This window comes from Lactuca sativa, chromosome 8 (genome assembly GCF_002870075.4).
Source record: "Lactuca sativa cultivar Salinas chromosome 8, Lsat_Salinas_v11, whole genome shotgun sequence".
Classification (NCBI taxonomy): domain Eukaryota; kingdom Viridiplantae; phylum Streptophyta; class Magnoliopsida; order Asterales; family Asteraceae; genus Lactuca; species Lactuca sativa.
In genome coordinates this window covers 245,673,515-245,691,251 of record NC_056630.2, presented here as the reverse complement: position 1 = coordinate 245,691,251, position 17,737 = coordinate 245,673,515, and the positions used below count along the sequence as shown (strand labels likewise).

The 17,737-nt window shown below is 36.6% G+C and overlaps 2 protein-coding genes and 1 non-coding gene across 3 annotated transcripts; 1 reads left to right on the top strand and 2 right to left on the bottom strand.

Annotated features, from left to right (window-relative positions):
• The first annotated feature begins 4,269 nt into the window (after positions 1 to 4,269).
• LOC111885479 (receptor-like protein 7) lies at positions 4,270 to 8,526 on the top strand. Its single transcript, XM_023881730.1, has 3 exons — positions 4,270 to 5,125; positions 5,240 to 7,171; positions 8,516 to 8,526. Exons 1-3 carry the CDS (start codon positions 4,270 to 4,272, stop codon positions 8,524 to 8,526), a joined length of 2,799 nt encoding a protein of 932 aa, XP_023737498.1.
• On the bottom strand, positions 8,023 to 8,141 carry LOC111885500 (U5 spliceosomal RNA). Its single transcript, XR_002848121.1, has one exon. It is a non-coding gene; the product is annotated as a U5 spliceosomal RNA (small nuclear RNA).
• Positions 8,527 to 9,299: 773 nt separating the features above from the next.
• On the bottom strand, positions 9,300 to 10,223 carry LOC111885478 (uncharacterized mitochondrial protein AtMg00810-like). The gene has a single exon (XM_023881729.1). It carries the CDS (start codon positions 10,221 to 10,223, stop codon positions 9,300 to 9,302), a length of 924 nt encoding a protein of 307 aa, XP_023737497.1.
• Positions 10,224 to 17,737: the final 7,514 nt, after the last annotated feature.

The following is a 17,737-nucleotide window of genomic DNA, read 5'->3' as shown; positions in this document are numbered from 1 at the left end:
CTTTTTTTTCCTTTTCATTTTTGGTCAATAATTAACAAAATAAAAAATGAAAAATGATTTCTGACGAGTTAAATCACCTAGTTTTTCTCCGGGACTTGAACGGAATATTTGTAGGCGGTGATGGAGAAAACTCGAACGGCAAATGAGGCGGCTCAGCCTCGCCTGACAACATTCCAACGATCTCTCCCAACGTCGGACGTTTTACCGGCGAACGCTGGAGACATAGTAAGGCGGTTGTGATACAGAGGAGTGTCTGTTCTTGATCTAGTGAATGAATATTAGGACCAAAAAGATCTAGAAGCTTCCCATTGCGTGCAAGTTGTCTCGTCCATGAAATTAAATTAACTCTCTCGAATTCAGACATGGGGGACGTGTGCAAACTCGACTGATTTGCGTTTCTTGCAGACAACATTTGATTGTACCGATAACGACCCCGCTCTAGGGATCTCGTATCTTCCCTCCCTTTACATACATTAAAATAAATAAATCATAATTTGAAACAAAAAACAAGTCATTGAAATAAAGTTATTTACAGAATTACCTGACAGTGGATTAAGAGGGGAAGAAGCAGAGGGAAGATTAGTTCCATGAACGGAAATGGAAGAACCAAGAGCTGAAGGAGCGGGACCGGGACCAGATCCAGGAAGCATAGGTGGTCTAGTAGTGATTCAGAACTGGTAACCCACTCGGACCTTGAAAACAAACCAGAACAACATCTTGGTTCGATGAGATTGGTTTGGATCGTTCTAGAGGCCTATTTCTCTGCCAAACATGAAGCCATACCTAAGAAGGGGATGATTATGAAGAAAAACATCGGGAAAGTCGGTGCGGGTTGGAGGTAGTTGAGGTGGGTATCAAGCGGTGTTTTAGGGTTTGTTTTGATCGATGAAGATTTTAGGAACTTCAAGTAAGAAATTATGGATGTTTTACACATAATGATTCTAGGGTTTCTTTTGATTGAAGAGGATTTTACATACAAAGAAGAAGAAGAAGGACGAGAGTATCAAGGCAGGGTTTTTTATTTTTTGGATTTCATTCCCGCTTGCAATTAAAAAATTGGAGAACGCGCGTTCATAAAGAAAAATATAAAGCGACAGTTTTAGACGACACGCCTTTTTATGATAGGTGCCCTCCGTGTTTTTAATTTTTTTGTTGGACACTATTTTTAGGGCACCTACAAATGCGTGTCCACTATCCTTCAAATTTTGTAAAACTGACATTATCTTTTAGGGCACGTACAAATGCGCATCCTCTATCAGCGAGTGTCATTGTTTGCGCGTCACTAAAGGGCTGTTTTCTAGTAGTGCATAATTAGAAACACAAGAGAATTAAGGACCTTTTGGGTCTTACCTATTGTCCTTTAGTGGTGACTAGAGACCGGTGGTATGTTGTTGGAGATCGTGGTGTTCGTATTTCTACAAATTGAAACACACAAAACTCAAAATCACACCTAAAATCCGTGAAATCAACAAAATTTTAACGAATGAAGCAAAATATCGGTGAAAGGTGGTGAAACACCGGTAAAATCATGTCGGAGAAGGGATCACGGATTCAGAAAGTTTTGGGTTGGATTATCTTTGTGCAACGTTGTGAATGATGAACTAGGGATACCAAAGAACCCTATGCCGACGACAAGATGTCGGTATAGGGATAATGAAAACGATGTCGTTTATACCCTCTCGTAAAGAAAAAAGACCTTTATACCAACGAAAAGTCGTCGAGATAGAGTATACATGGATCACATGCCCTTTATACCGACGACATATCGTTGGGATAGCTCTTTTACAAATGACCCCGTTTTTTTTTTTTGCAACATGAAATATAAATAAATAGAAATTATATTTCGTAACTTATACCGACAACATGTCGTCGAAATAAATTTTCAGAAAACCTCATAAAATTTATTCGTTCCCACCTAAGTTATGGCGACAACATTTCGCCGGCATAGATATCCAGGTCAAAACAATTATTTAAAACCTATACAAACAGCATGTTGTCGGTACAGCCTAAGTTGTAGAGACGACTGTTGTCGTCGACATAGAAGTCTTCGTCACAAGTGTGGATTCTCTTAGTGCAAGTGTCATGTCATTGATGTGTCACAAGGAAGCTACTCGACATGTTGTAGTAAACCCAGTTTATCATGAAACCAACAAAGCATATCTAAATAGGCTGTTATTTCATTTTGAGTTTGTGAATAGTACTGAAATAAAGTTTTGCCCCATACGGTCTGAGTTTCACCTGTCGGCATCTTCACTAAGGGATGGCGGAATCGTAACGTGGTAGAAATGGAGGGGTTGAGCGGGTTTGACCAGAGGGGAGTAGAGGGTGTGGTGAAATTTAGGGTTTATGGTGGAGATCTAGATACCAACTTGGATCATGTATCACTTTCCGAACTGATATTTCTACCCTATGCCTGGGTTAGAAGAAATTCAGTCTAGGATAATCCAAGTGGACATTTACGATTCTAGGCACATAAATCGTAAGCTAATATGCAAGAGGATTCTGTGAAAGTATGATGAAAAACGAGAGTTTAAGTTTGTCCCTCCCTTCTGAAGAGGAAGAATTGTTTATATATTAAATGAGATTAGGGTTTCATTAGGGTTGGGCCGTCATTAGTTGCTTTGTAAGCAAGTCATGATAATCCGGATTTAATGAGAATTTAGGGTTACCAAAACTAACGAGTTTCGTTAGTTTTACCACAAAATACCCCTTGGACTCCGCTAGGGGCGTTGCCCCTAGACCCCGCCAAAGGGGCGCTGCCCCTTTGGAAACCCTGGACCCAAGGACGCTGCCCCCGGACCCCGACTAATCGTCGAACCGGCTTCTAATTCGATCTTATACATGCGTGCGCTTCGCACAACCCCGTACATATATTAGAGTATAAATTATGAAGCCCCTTAGCTCACATGTTAGTTCCAATTACTTAAAATGACATGGTGACACTAAAATTAGATGTAATGGTGGGAGGAGAGCAAAAGATAAGAGAGAGGTGTTGCGGGTTCAAGAAATCGTTAGAGGTTGGAAGCAAAGAAGGGAAATGGGAAGACATGTTGGGAGGGATCCTTAGGCATGTTCAACAAGATCACAACTCCCTACACCTTGGGTTCAGCGGCTTCAACAAGTTCGACGGGAATGATTTCGTCCCCTAAGGCTCTTAGAGCTAAACCTTTGAAGTTTATATACAATAATTTGGGTGTTTGTGATCTTCACAATCCAATTTGAAGGGTAGTGTTGATATTGAATTTGAATTATTAGGGTTATCTTATTATTTACTTACTCCACAAGTAATTATCTTTCCCTAGTTAAGTTAGGCTAACTCATATATAATCCTTCATTGCAAGCCAAATATTTTCAATGCATGAAAAAAAAAACTTTAACCCTAAAACTGACAATTACACCCATTTTATTTATTAAACTTCGTTTTATTACTTTATACTATGCTACAAACTTTCATAAAGGGAATGATTCGTATACAACAAAATTTCTCTATACACAACAATTTGTGTTTTAAAATGTTGTATTGTACAACTCTATTAAACATGATTTTTTACGGATAAAAATTGTTGTGAACGAATTACTTCCTTTCATAAATGGAAGAATTTTTCACAACACTAAAAAATATTAAACTTTAGTGGCGTAAGTTAAAATTCTTTTAAGGTAGTAAACAAAACTGAAATTTGGTTATTATTGAAGAAAATGTTTTAAATATGTTGTCATGTTATTAGTCAAAAACATAAAAATGTTACGGTTTACTTTGTTTCAATTAAATATAACAAAAATGAAGCTTGAATGTAAAACCACTTCAAAAAAGTCTGAGCTGTGTAGGTTAAACAAATCTTAAATTTGCTTAAGTTATTATTTCATGTCATTATCGGTATAAGAAACTACTAAAATTAGCCACCAATTGCTATAATAGAAATTTTGTATTCAAGTAAACTGATATAACAAGAACCAAATAAAAATACTTTAAAGTTATAATATGTTGTTATAATAAACAGATATATAAAAAATCTTCATTTGACTTTTTTTCTTTTGACTTTATAAGTTGATTCTTCATCTACCTAAAACATAAAGTATATGATTATTTACACAGTTCTTCATCTCTCTAGAGTGTGCATTTCTTAATATTTTGATTGCTTCGTAGCATATACTACTGGTCTATATAAAGAAGTATGCAGGAACTAAACCTTTTTCATGGCTCCATACATGAATCACTTCAACTTGTTGCTAACCAGCTCCCTTGTATACTTGTTGGTCACTATCACATGCATGACTCGTTCTTCGTCACTAAGCCATGAAGAGGAATGTTCAGCCTTGTTTCAGTTTAAGCAAAGCATAATTCATCAAGGTGATGTGGCGTGTGTTGCTAGTTGGTTTGAAACGTTTAACTCTTGGAAAACCACAAGCAATGCACCAGATGCTCGTTTTGATTGTTGTTTGTGGCATGGGGTGGAGTGCAGCAACAACCATGTTTATGGCCATGTAGTCAGCCTTGACTTGAGTGAAAGCTTTCTTTGTGGGCATATCAACTCTACCAACACCCTCTTCAGCCTAGTTCATCTTCAAAGCCTCAACCTTGCCATGAACTACTTTGATGAATCTCAAATCCCATATGAGATTGCTCGTCTAAAGCAGTTAAAAAGCCTCAATCTCTCTCATTCTGGGTTTAGTGGCCAAATCCTAAATGAGATGACACACTTGACACAATTGTCTTCTTTAGATCTATCGGGGAATCCACTAAAGCTTCACAATCCTAGCCTCAAGAACCTAATACAAAACTTAACAGAACTCGAAGAACTCCATCTCTCAGGGGTTGACATTAGTTCTTCTGTACCTCATTTCTTCTCCAACTTTTCTTCTTTGAGGTCAATAAGGTTATCCAATTGTTCGCTTTCGAATGAATTCCCTGCCACTATACTTCAACTACCAAAGTTGAAATTTTTTGATGTGGCATACAATACCAACCTCACTGGTTCCTTTCCTGAATTCCATAACAACAGTTTACTTGAATATATAAATCTAAGGGAAACAGGTTTCTTTGGGATTGTACCGGAATCCATAAGCAATCTACACCATTTAACCTACTTGCGCCTTACTAAATGCTCTTTCTCAGGGGGGATTCCAAGTTCACTATCTAACTTGAAATAACTCACTCTCTTGGGTCTTGGTTACAATAAGTTCACAGGATTTATTCCTTCGTTGGTAAGTCTTTCCAAACTCAAGTCTTTGGAACTTACAGGTAGCAAATTCAAGAAGGGACATTTGCCCAATTGGCTTAACAAGATGACTAAACTTAGTAGTCTGTATGTATACAATACAGACCTAACCAGTGAAATCACACCCCATCTTGCAAACCTAACAAAACTTAGTGTTCTTGCAATGGGAAAAAATTCTCTTACTGGTCATATTCCATCCTGGCTTTTCAACCTCACCCAACTAACAACGTTAGACCTTCAACAAAATCAATTGCAAGGACCAATTTTAAGCTCGTTTTCCAACTTGAAAACTCTTCAATATCTTCATCTAGGTTCGAATAGTTTAAGTGGGAATGTAGACTTAGACATGTTCTTACGACTCAACAAACTCGAGACTCTCGGGCTAGGTTACAATAGGATATCATTAACGTCCACCAACAACTACACCAATACCACCTTACCAGAACTTAAACTTCTATCACTGTCGACATGTAACTTGAAGGAATTCCCTGCCTTTTTGCAACACCAAAATACGTTGGAAGTCTTATTTCTCGACAACAACAAAATTGATGGCATGGTACTCGTGTGGATCTGGAACAACAACAAAGAATCATTACAAGTGATTGACCTTTCCAAAAACTCCATCACTGGCTTTCATCAGCATCCTCAAATTCTCCCATGGAGACGTTTACAAGGATTTTCCATCAAGAATAATCAGATCCGAGGGCAGCTATCAATTCCACCACAAACCACAGTTGTTTATTCAGCCTCAAATAACAATATAACTGGAGAAATACCACCGTCGATATGTGAAGTGAAATCTCTCAAAGTCTTGGATTTGTCTTCTAATAACATGAGTGGCACTCTTCCTCCATGTTTTGGTGCCTTAAGCAATTCATTGTTGAGTTTAGATCTAAGGCAAAATAACTTTCGTGGAATGATGATGGATTTGTTTATGCATGGCAGCCAGCTAAAAAATATTGATTTGAGCGAAAATCGATTTATGGATCAGCTTCCAAGATCATTGACAAATTGTACTAATTTAGAAGTTCTCTCTCTTGGAGATAACACTTTTGATGATGTCTTTCCTTTTTGGCTGGGAACTCTTGCCAAGCTACAAGTTCTCATTTTACGATCCAACAAATTTTATGGTTCGATTCAAGGTCCAACGACTGTTTGCTCACAATTCCCTAAGTTGCGGATCATAGACCTCTCTCACAATGGTTTTCGTGGCCAATTGCTTGGAAATTACTTCCAAAATTGCAATGCCATGACATCGGTTTATGATGGTGAATCATCTGTTATGAAATCAGATATGTCCTTCAAATACTTCAATTCAAGTATGCCATACACGATGACAATGATACACAAAGGTGTCAAAACGGAATACAAAAAGATTTTAACCATATATACGACTATTGATCTCTCTTGTAACCATTTTGAAGGAGAAATCCCGCTATCACTCAAAGATCTCATAGGGCGTGAAGCACTCAATCTTTCCAACAACCATTTTACGGGACGTGTCTTGGCATCCTTTGGTTACCTAAAGAATCTTGAATCTTTGGATCTCTCTAGAAATGAGCTATCTGGAGAAATTCCTCAACTGTTGGCGCAACTCAATTTCCTTTCTATTTTCAACGTGTCATTCAACCATCTTGATGGGCACATTCCTCAAGGGCAACAATTTGATACATTTGAGAACAACTCCTATGAGGGGAATCCTGGGTTATGTGGGAAACCTTTATTGAAGGAATGTCAGGGTTTAAAGTTGCCAAGACTTCCACCAACAAGCAATGCATCTGAGTCTCTCCTCCCGAGCGAAAGAATTGATTGGATCATTATTTTCTGTGGAATTGGAAGTGGGTTGGTTGTTGGGGTTGTTATTGGGAACTTTTTGTATACAAGGTATAGTGATTTGTTCACAAAGAGGAAGGACAAATGGGTAAGGCCACTTCGTAACACAAGGAGAAACCAAGGTACAATATCTCATCATATTACATTACAACTTTGTTGCAAACAATATTTTCTTGATGTCATTTTTTATAAAGTTACTTATATACTTTAAAGCAATCGTTACAAGATGTTTGTGAGATTTACTGTAATACTCTAATAGATATGTTTCTCAACTGTCTTTTTAACAAATATTTTAGTTTTTTTTTTATCATGTATATAAACATAACTAAATTGTATGTCAAGACAGATATGCATCTTAGAAAAGAGGGTAATATTTACATAATTTGTTTCAAATACAAAAAGAAAATCCTTTTTACTTTAACTTGGATACATATATGTTTTCAACATGTTATTTGTTTATGGTACATTTATATATGATGATCTTTATGAAAGGCATGTTTGTTTTGAATTAATGTGTTATGGTATAGTACATGTTTAAGTATTTTGTATGCAATCAGTATCAATGTGTCATTACCATGTTTTCTGAAAAACACAGTTTACGGCTCTGGGAAGTGTGATATTTTCTAAATTAAGATAGATAATCGTGAATTAAAGACATAAAGCTCACCTTAACATGTATCTCAGGAGTGCTATAGCTTCAAGTTTGGAGCACAAGGAGAAGGTAAGGGATTTTAGTATGTTTATAGTTCCTTTTTTAAGTATGTAGATTCATATGTGTTATAAATGTATATATTTGATTTAATCAAAATTTTGTTATTATAATGTGATAATTTTGCTGATGCTGAATCGCATTTCTTTAGTTATTTCAGGATTTTCATTACTAAATAAATAGTAGCTGTATTTGTCAAGTTTGGCTTATAAAGAGATAAGTAAAAAAAACTGGTCAAAATTATAAAACTGAAAATTGGTTGGAGCCCAGCAATGAAGGAAGGGACTCCCCAAAAATAGGCATATGCCACTGAGTATGGCAAGCACACGGTATTCTTTAGTAAAAGGCGAAAGAATAGTTCGCTTTGTGCTTACCACATGGCTGCGTGCCTTTCCTTCTCTCAGCTGCTTGCTTTAAGTAATGACTCACATATCTTCTGTTTCATTCCAGCAGCCGATGTGGGATGACTCTTCCTCCCTTTCGAACCCCTCTTCCACTTTTATCTTCATTTCCCCTTCTCTTGCTTTGATCTACTTTTTGATCTGATTTCTAGGAATGTTCTTATATTGGTTTTAAAAAAATATATACTGTATATTGGATATAAAGTTATAATAAGATATTTGTGAACGATAGATTTGATTGACCAAAGAAAACTAAAAAAAATGACAGTTTTATGAAATTAGAGTACCTTTCATATTATATAAAAATGAAGGTGTAAACAAGTTTTTTTACTTTTACTTTTTTTACTTTTTAATAGAGGTATTGTAAGATTCTTTCATTAACCCAAAAAACAGAGTACAAGCTATATCATTATATATAGAGCAACTAGCTAACAACCTAACTCTAACAATCTTGCAACTAATAAATACAAAAGACAGATGTACCCTTAATACATAAATGACGAATATACCCCTTGAGGTTCAACATATTCTTTGTTCTTTAGTTGGCTATAGTGGTGAAAAGTGCAAACATAAAAAACATATATGTAAGGTTAACTTTGAAGAGTGTTAGCATCATATAACATAGCATCTTTGGAAACATCTCTTGAGGTTTCCATGAACTATATTGGTATGTGTGGCCTTAAGGAATAAGCAACATATTGAGGACTACTCCACAAAATATATATATATATATATATATATATATATATATATATATATATATATATATATATATATATATATTAACTCGAATTCTTTTAGATTGTTTTTATTTAGAAGTCTATTTTCATTAATTTGTTGTTACCCTATATGGCTATAATGTTTAGCTTCAATTTAAGAGCCCCAGCTTCAAATCTTGGCAATAACTATTTAAAATTATTTTTTATGGGTCTTTATCCGTATAAGAGGTTATAATTGAAAAACCACACAAAATTACGTGTGTGTGTGTGTTTATGTATTTATATTCAAGATAACAACAGATTATACAAGATATACTCCTATAACAGAGGAGTTGATAAATACAATAATATGAATCCTTAATTATCTAGTATCCCCCCTCAAGCGAATGGGTGGTGGACCGAGACGAAGCATAGAATGAAATTATTCGAATTGAGGTCGTGGAAGACTCTTAGTGAAAATGTCAGCCACCTGAAGCTTGGTTGGGACGAACTTGTTATAGAGTTTACCATAAGCAACAAGTTCACGAACAAAGTGATAATCGAGATCAATATGTTTAGCACGTTTGTTTGAGACCGGATTTTGTGTCATAAATAAAGCACTTTTGTTGTCACATAGCAAAGTTGGTCGATCAGGTGGTAAAGCATGTAATTCCCGTAAGAGATTAGTGATCCAAACAATCTCGGCTGTTGTGTTAGCCATCGCTCGATATTCTGATTCACAACTAGATCTAGATACAGTTGGTTGCTTCTTAGCACTCCAAGAGACTAAATTGCCACCAAGAAAGATTGAATAACCATATGTTGAGCGGCGTGTTTCAATGCAACAAGCCCAATCGGTATCAAAATAACCCAAAATGGTGTTTGTATGTGGCCGACGAAAAGTAAGACCAAACGTAATAGTGCCTTTGACATATCGCAAGATGCGTTTAACAGCTTGAAAATTATCATTAGTTGGAGAATGAAGAAACCGACTAGCTTGATTAATAGCATAAGAAAGATCAGGCCGTGTCATGGTCAAATATCGGAGAACTCCTACTAAAGAACGATAAAGAGTGATATCTTTGAAGGGAGATCCGTTTGACGTGAGGACTTCATGAGTTGCAAGTGGAGTAGACATAGGTTTAGAATCTAAGAGATCACTGTGAGTAAGGATGTATGTGGCATATTTGGATTGACTTAAAAAGAGTCCATCATCCGTGTAGCTGACTTCTAGACCAAGAAAATAGCTTAAATCACCTAAGTCTTTGATTGCAAATTCTTGATGAAGACGAGTGGTGAAGGCAATGAGAATAGATTCATTGTTACCAGTAAGAATCAAGTCGTCAACATACACGAGTAAGTACATGATGCATGAATTCCGAGCATAGATAAACAAAGAAGGATCAGCACGACTGCAAAGAAATCCATTTGAAAGTAGAAATGTACTTAAACAATAAAACAAAGCTCTGGGATCTTGCTTTAGGCCATATTAAATTCTTTATTTTCATCAAATCATTCAACCCGATTACCGATTCCTGTTATCCTCACTTTCTGTCCCTAAAACATCTAATTTAAGGGACCTATCCTAAGGATTTTCTTTGGGATAGACAATCATTCTTAGGGGTTTCCTTAGCAATATATGTTAGTAAGGCAACCATGGGGGGATAAAGTACACCTAGTGACCACTTAGTTCACAAAAACTTACAGGTTGCGAACCTGCTAGCGTTCCATTGGATTGCTTAGAATAGTATGTGGTCATCATCTATACTCCACTAGATGACTAGATCATCTTTAAAGCCAAGTCATCTCATCATCTATTTCATCTTTCGTCTCTCATTATCTATATCATCTACCCATCTTTAACCAATATATTTAAATATATAAAATACATATACAGTTTAAATCAAGTAAAACTTGTATAAGTCGTTCATCTAGCATAGATATCAAGAACACATATAATAGGCACATATAACATGTAATTTATATTAAATACTTCATATCTATGTGTAAGATGAAAGTAACTATCCACTCACTTGATAAAGTGAGGACTTGAAATTCGGACAGCGCTACGCTTCTAGCAACTGTCTTTTCCTTTGACGTATCCTAGTATCCTTATCACTAAGTCTTAGTCTAATATTTATTGTGACCAATTATTAGTACAGATTCATCATTAATTCAAAGTCTACTGATTTATAGCTGATAAGGGACAACCAGGTAGGATCATATCAGAGATAGGGTCTATTTGGTATACAAAGTATATTGTTTAGAAATCTTGCTTTAAACACATCACTAAATCTAGTGTAGAAAACATCCCGGTAAGTAGATCAATCAGTATAACGACTTGGAATCACTAATAAATCTTGTTTATAGTTTCATAATAACGATAATGAACTTAAACATAATTTATACTTAAAGCACGGTAAGCATAACTTAACTTACAGGTGGTTTAGCGAGAAACATAACTCTACACGGGCAGAAGTTCTACACGGATAGCTCTATTTCTAAGGGCTTTCTAGTGCTCCAAAGCTTCGCTACTAACACTTAGGAAGTGCCAGAGAAAGGTCTTCTGACCTTGGGGGGTTTGGGAGAGAATAGAACGGAAATGTGTGAAATTCGTCTCTATTTATAGGCTGCCTATCAGCCTCTCACGTCGTGATACATGACACTCACGTTGTGAGAACTGCCTCTGACGTCATGAGCTTGTATAGGCGCCAAGGCTTTTCCTCTGGTGCTGACACAGGTAAAACTATAGATCTTCAAAAACTCATAACTTTCGCATATGAGCTCCGTTTTTACGTTATTTATATCCACGCATAGATATTTCCGAGTACTACAACTTTCTTTTTGATCTCATCGGCTAATTGAAGGACCAATATATATGGTTTGGGCTAGGCATCAATGTATGGATGAGTTAGGGCATTTGTCAATGTATTTTGGAGTCGTTTTGTGGATGTTTGATGTTTTCGGTCTAGGAAGCTTTTGGTGAAGGTGTGACCGAAAACCAGTTTTCGGTCTGCTAACCGAAAACTGTTTTCGGTCCTTGTCAGTATATATAGATGTCAGGTTGTCAGGGTTGTATAAGAGTTGTAATTTGCTAGTTTTCGGTCCCTGAGTTGTATCAGACAGTTTCAAGTGTTTAATCATATGCAAGCTCAGTTTCATTCATCTTCTACTCCAATTCTTCTTTGTTTTCTTATGCTTGATTGATCATTGGTGAAGATCCTTCCATCTAGGGTCTTACAATTGGTATCAGTGCTTAAACCGGTGTCAATCAAGTGTGTTTATTCAGTTTTCTGCTTCACGGTCGTGTTCTTCACGTTATTGGTCTTTCGAAGCCTGTTTTTGCTCGATTTTTGAAGATCAGATCACAGTTTGCATCGTGTGGAATCGAAATCTGCTTGGATTTCAGCTTTTCAGTTGAAATCTTATTCTTTTCGGTTTGATTTTCATCAACCGAAAACATATCTTCAATTGAATTTTGTTCAGATCTAAGTTGTTTGGAAGCTGTGTTTGAGGTTTCAAGTGTGTGGAAATCAAAATCGGATCGAAAATTTAAAATTTTCATTGAAAACTGTTAGTTTTCGGTTCAATCTTCAAAAACCGAAAACTATTCTTCAACCGAAATCTCTTGAATCTTCAGAAACCGAAAACTGTTCTTCAACCGAAAACCTTTCAATCTTCAGAAACCGAAAACTGTTCTTCAACCGAAATCTCTTGAATCTTCAGAAACCGAAAACTGTTCTTCAACCAAAAACCTTTGAATCTTCAGAAACGGAAAACTGTTCTTCAACCGAAAACCTTTGATCTTTCATAAATCGAAAACACCTTATCATTCAGAAACTGAAAACCTCCTTTTACTTCAGAAACCGAAAAACCTTATTTCAATTATCACCACTCAACCGAAAAACCTATTTACTTGATCTTTTTATTTGTTTTTCAAGTTAACTTTTTATTAAAAATTTCAAAAACAACAAAAATAAAAAAATATATATATTAAAAAGAAATTTAAAAGTCAGAAAATCCAAAAATATTTTTTGTTTCTGTAATTAAAAAAAATAAAAAAATCCAAAAAAAATTAGCAAAACAGAAAAATCAAAAATATTTCTGAAAAGTGATGTGATGGGAAGTGATATCAACAAGTGATAACAGGTAATCTGAATCTGTGTAAGGTACCAAAATTGAATTGTCTAGGCTTTGTGTTCGATGCGCTCGTAGGCACGAAGAAGTTATGACATGTTGAAGTTCTACGAATAAATAACCATGGCTCTACATATCGTAAAAAGTAAATTTTTGATAAATTATTTTTTAGCCTTAGTAATCTAAACGAAAGTTATAGTATTCGTTAAACCAAGAGCGTGCATATAAAGAACGTCCAAATCTGACTTCAGTAAAGGAAGTTATGATTTTTCGAAGTTTCAACGTCATAGTGTTGGCACAAAAATTGAATTTTAGATCGGTTGATTTTTAGCCAAAATGAGATAAATGAGAATTGAAGATCTCATTAATAGGAGTTTAATGATAAAAAGACAGTCGAAAACGGAGTCCGCATGTGGAAGTTATGAATTTTACACAGTCATTAGTAGTGTAATCTTCTTATACTATAATATTTAATATTGGTCGAGAATTAGTGTAAGGCCCTAGATGGAAGGATCTTCACCAATGATCAATTAAGCATAAGAAAACAAAGAAGAAATGGAGTAGAAGATGAATGAAACTGAGCTTCATTACGATTAAACACTTGAAACCGTCTGATACAACTCAGGGACCGAAAACTAGCAAATTATAACTCTTATACAACCCTGACAACCTGACATCTATATATACTGACAAGGACCGGAAACAATTTTTGGTTAGCAGACCGAAAACTGGTTTTCGGTCACACCTTAACCAAAAGCTTCCTAGACCGAAAACATCAAACATACACAAAACGACTCCAAAATACATTGACAAATGCCCTAACTCATCCATACATTGATTCCTAGCCCAAACCATATATATTGGCCCTTCAATCCCCCCCTTGGTTTGGGGCTAGCATGATTCAGTCTTTATCAACCACCAGCACGTCTGACATTCCCATAGCTCCATTCCACATCTCCTTTTCAATAATATCAGCAACCGTGGCAGTGTATTCCTTAGCAGCAGACTTAAAAATGTCTTCAGCCACCATCATCTGATGAATAGAAAGTTGATGTATATCCCACTTTCCAACCTGTAGCAGATCCCTCTTGTCATATAGACAAATACATCCATTTTTAAGTTTGATGACAGCAGAAGTTGTAGTTTCATCAAACACCCAATATTGCATGGATTGTAGAGATCCATCTGGATGGTCCTGAAGGATAGGAATCTGGTTTACTTTATTAGTAACGGGCCAAATCACAGACGGAAGAGGTTGATTGGTTTTGGGATCAATGACACTCGGGTATACCTTGATGATAGACTCTGCAGTCTTCATTGAGGGAAAGCCCTTTGCCACTTGACCTTCCAAAAATAACCTGAACTGTGTCGCCTTGGGTTCATTTGTTGGATTTGAAAAAGGAGCCTTAGACAATTCCGTAAGATCAACCCTGGTCCAAGTGTGGAAGTCGTGAGCATCTTTATACAATTCGGTATTTCCACTCTTCCTTCTTACAATCCACATTTTCAGAGGGTCATGGAATCCCCATGAGATGATCCCAGACTTATCATCATAAACGTCTCTGAAGCGATTTTCTCCAAGATCCGTAAAGGTGATGTTTGGTGGATCCACGGAAGCATTTTGATCCGAGCTCCTCTTGAACAAAAATTGACCCTTCTCAGCAGACTTGGCTAGTTTAACACATTTTAACGCCACGAAATTTGGAGCCTGCACTGGTTCTTTGTCAAAACGACCGACCATCGTGGTTGTTCTTGTAGGGGTGGAACTACGGGAGCGTCTTGATTTGGAAGATAGACTCTTGGCTCATTGACAGATGATTTGAATTTGTCAACAAATTCTGCTTCCAGCTTTTTCTTCAAATCATAATAGCTGGCGGTCAACAAACCAAAATGCGTCTGAAGATCGGTGACCTGCTTTGTTTTTTGAGCTTTATCTTTAAGATCAGCAAGTTGAATATTGAGGTTGGTGTTCTCAGTTTGAAGGTCTGCAACCTTGATATCAAGCTCGATATTTTTCTGGTTCAGCACACTAATCTCCTTTCTCATCTCAGACATTGAAACGTCATCATCCCCAGATATACCTTCCTCAAATGGTATTCCTTTTCCGCATGAGGAATGAGTAGAACTTGATGGCTGGGCCAAATGAATAGCTAGTCTCTCAGAGACAATATCATAATAACGCCTTGGAGGAGATGATCTGAGGCCGGCAGACGAACCACCAGCCTCATGGATAGAGCTGGGATTCTCTTGAATGGGCACATATGAGGATGGAGCAAATGTTGTAAATGGAGGAGTTTCTGTGGTTTGAGTTGGGTCAGGAAAAACTAGTCTCACCCTTGGATCAATTCTGCGTCTTTTCATCGGGGACTGGGAGTTCAGGTTAAACTGGGTATCACTTGTGATTGGCTCGGATGTAGGAACCACATGATCAAGGGGAGGAATCCCTGATGATGTGTCCATATGAGTTGAAGAATCAGCCGCTTGAACGGTAACCGGAGGCTCAACTTCTCGATCGTCAGCTTTCTCCCTTATCCCTGGTGTTGAATTGGCACCATCATCGATATCTTTGAAGAAGTCATCGAGGTCTTCATTTGGCAAAGGGTGCTCAAGTCCAGTAAATTGCATCGAAATATCATCTTCGTCGAAACGGGACAGATCACGATTCTCATTCTCGTCCTCTTCTCCTCCTTCAGTCTCAGTAAATTCTTTTGTAGTTCCCTCACTGAAGTCACTCTGAACCGCCATGTTTGTGAGATCATGCTCTTCAGCAATAATGGTGGACGGAGTAACATTTTCAATCTCATGGTCTGAAACGGTGATAACATCGTCATTCACATTTGCATGTTCTGACGATGCTTGATCAGTTGACATTTGTTCAGACGACCCATGGGATTCTGAAGAGTCTGACAACTCAGTAAACTTTCCAAATTTCACGAGAGGGTACTTCCCATGAAACATGATTTTCCCTTTACGGTTCTGTTTTTTTAGGCTCACAGTGTTTGGTCCGAAGGCTTTCATGTCAAGTATTTCTCCTGTCTTGACCTGATCGGGAAATAGGCTGTTGATGAAGATTTCAATAAATCTTGGATAGAGCAGGAATTGATCCTTCGACTTCTTGTTAGCATTAGTAACCATCTCTTCCAAAATAAAAATTGAGAAGTTGAAGTCAATCCCGGCAGCCAATGCAACGATCGCCTGAGTATTTCTCGAGGATATTTTGTTTGAACCACCATTTCTCCCATATATGTAGTTGACAAATACGTGGGCTAGAAATCTCCAGTAAGGAGGTAACAGCTTCTTAAGGGTTGGTGGAAAGACTCCTTCGTATCCCATCTTCTCGAGATACTCATCAAAAACTCTCAGATCTATATCAGTCGGGTAAGCAGCTTGATCATCAATCTTCAAGATACATCTAATGAATTGCTCTGAGATAACAACTTTGCATCCCCTAATAGAAGCTTCGATCTTCACTGATCCATTGTCGCTAGTCTTGACACTTGCAGATTTCCAGAATTCGTTGATCAGGTTTAGATAAATGATGGGGTTCCATGTAAGTGCAGTTGAGATGCAACACTCCCTTAGCCTGTACATCATTGATTTGAACTCGTTATGTGCTACTGGAGGATCATCAAGAAGAATGGACACGTTGTGACTTTCTGCAACTTTGAGACTTGCCATTTTATCTTAAAGAAAAACAAGTTTATTTTGCGACACAACACAAAAAAATTTCGAGACTAAGAGAGGATTTGAGAGGTTTTCGGTATGCAGAAGAGAAATGAGGGAAGAACTGATTCTTGGTATCCCCATTCCCTTATATACCAGATCCGAATTCGATGGGCTGCACCCGGAAAAATGTGAGGCCCAAAACCCAAAACCATTTTAAAATTGAAACTCTTGGAGGATTAATTTCAAAATAAAATAAAATGAAATTTTGTAAATTTTACCAATCCTAAAAATTTAAAGAAAGAAAACATAAAAATAAAAATAAAATAAAATTTTCAAAATTTTTCCAATCCTAAAAATTTAAAGAAAGAAAAAATAAAAATAAAAATAATAAAATAAAATCATTTTTCTAAAATTTATCAATCCAAGAAAAATGAAAATAAAATAAAATGAAAAAAATTAAAATTTTAATTCAACCTAAATTCAATCCTCTATATTGAAGAGCTTTTGTGATATGGGATCAAAGTTGTTAGACAACATTTTTCATTGATCAGTACCTTTTTCTTTCATGAATAGTTCTGGTCGATCACCGGTATTGTGGTCCACTTAAGCACTACAAATTGTGACAAGTTTTAGGAATGTTATCAGTGACAGGACAGATTGATCCTAAGTTACTAGATAAAAAAAATGCCTAAGGACCACTTATTTGATGACGACCAAGGATATTGTTGTCCACCTAAATTGAGCAGCGAGATCTACATACAATGTAGAATTGTTCAATTTTAGATGTGCTAGAACATGTTTCTCGCTTCCTGACACACCCCAATAATCAAGAACTTCCGAGATACTTCTAACTTTAGGTGAGTAGACTATTATTCATAGAGAGGATAGATTTAGAATGCATATGTCGTAAACTCAGGTCGGATCTTTCAATCACGCAGAGAGTGAAACATATGACTGACTAGAATTTCAGAGGGATTTAGAAGTAGAAGGTTGCATATGTTGTGTACCAGGTCGGATTGTTAATCACACAAAGGAGACAGCATATGGCTAACAGATAGGAAGAATTGCATAGATAGA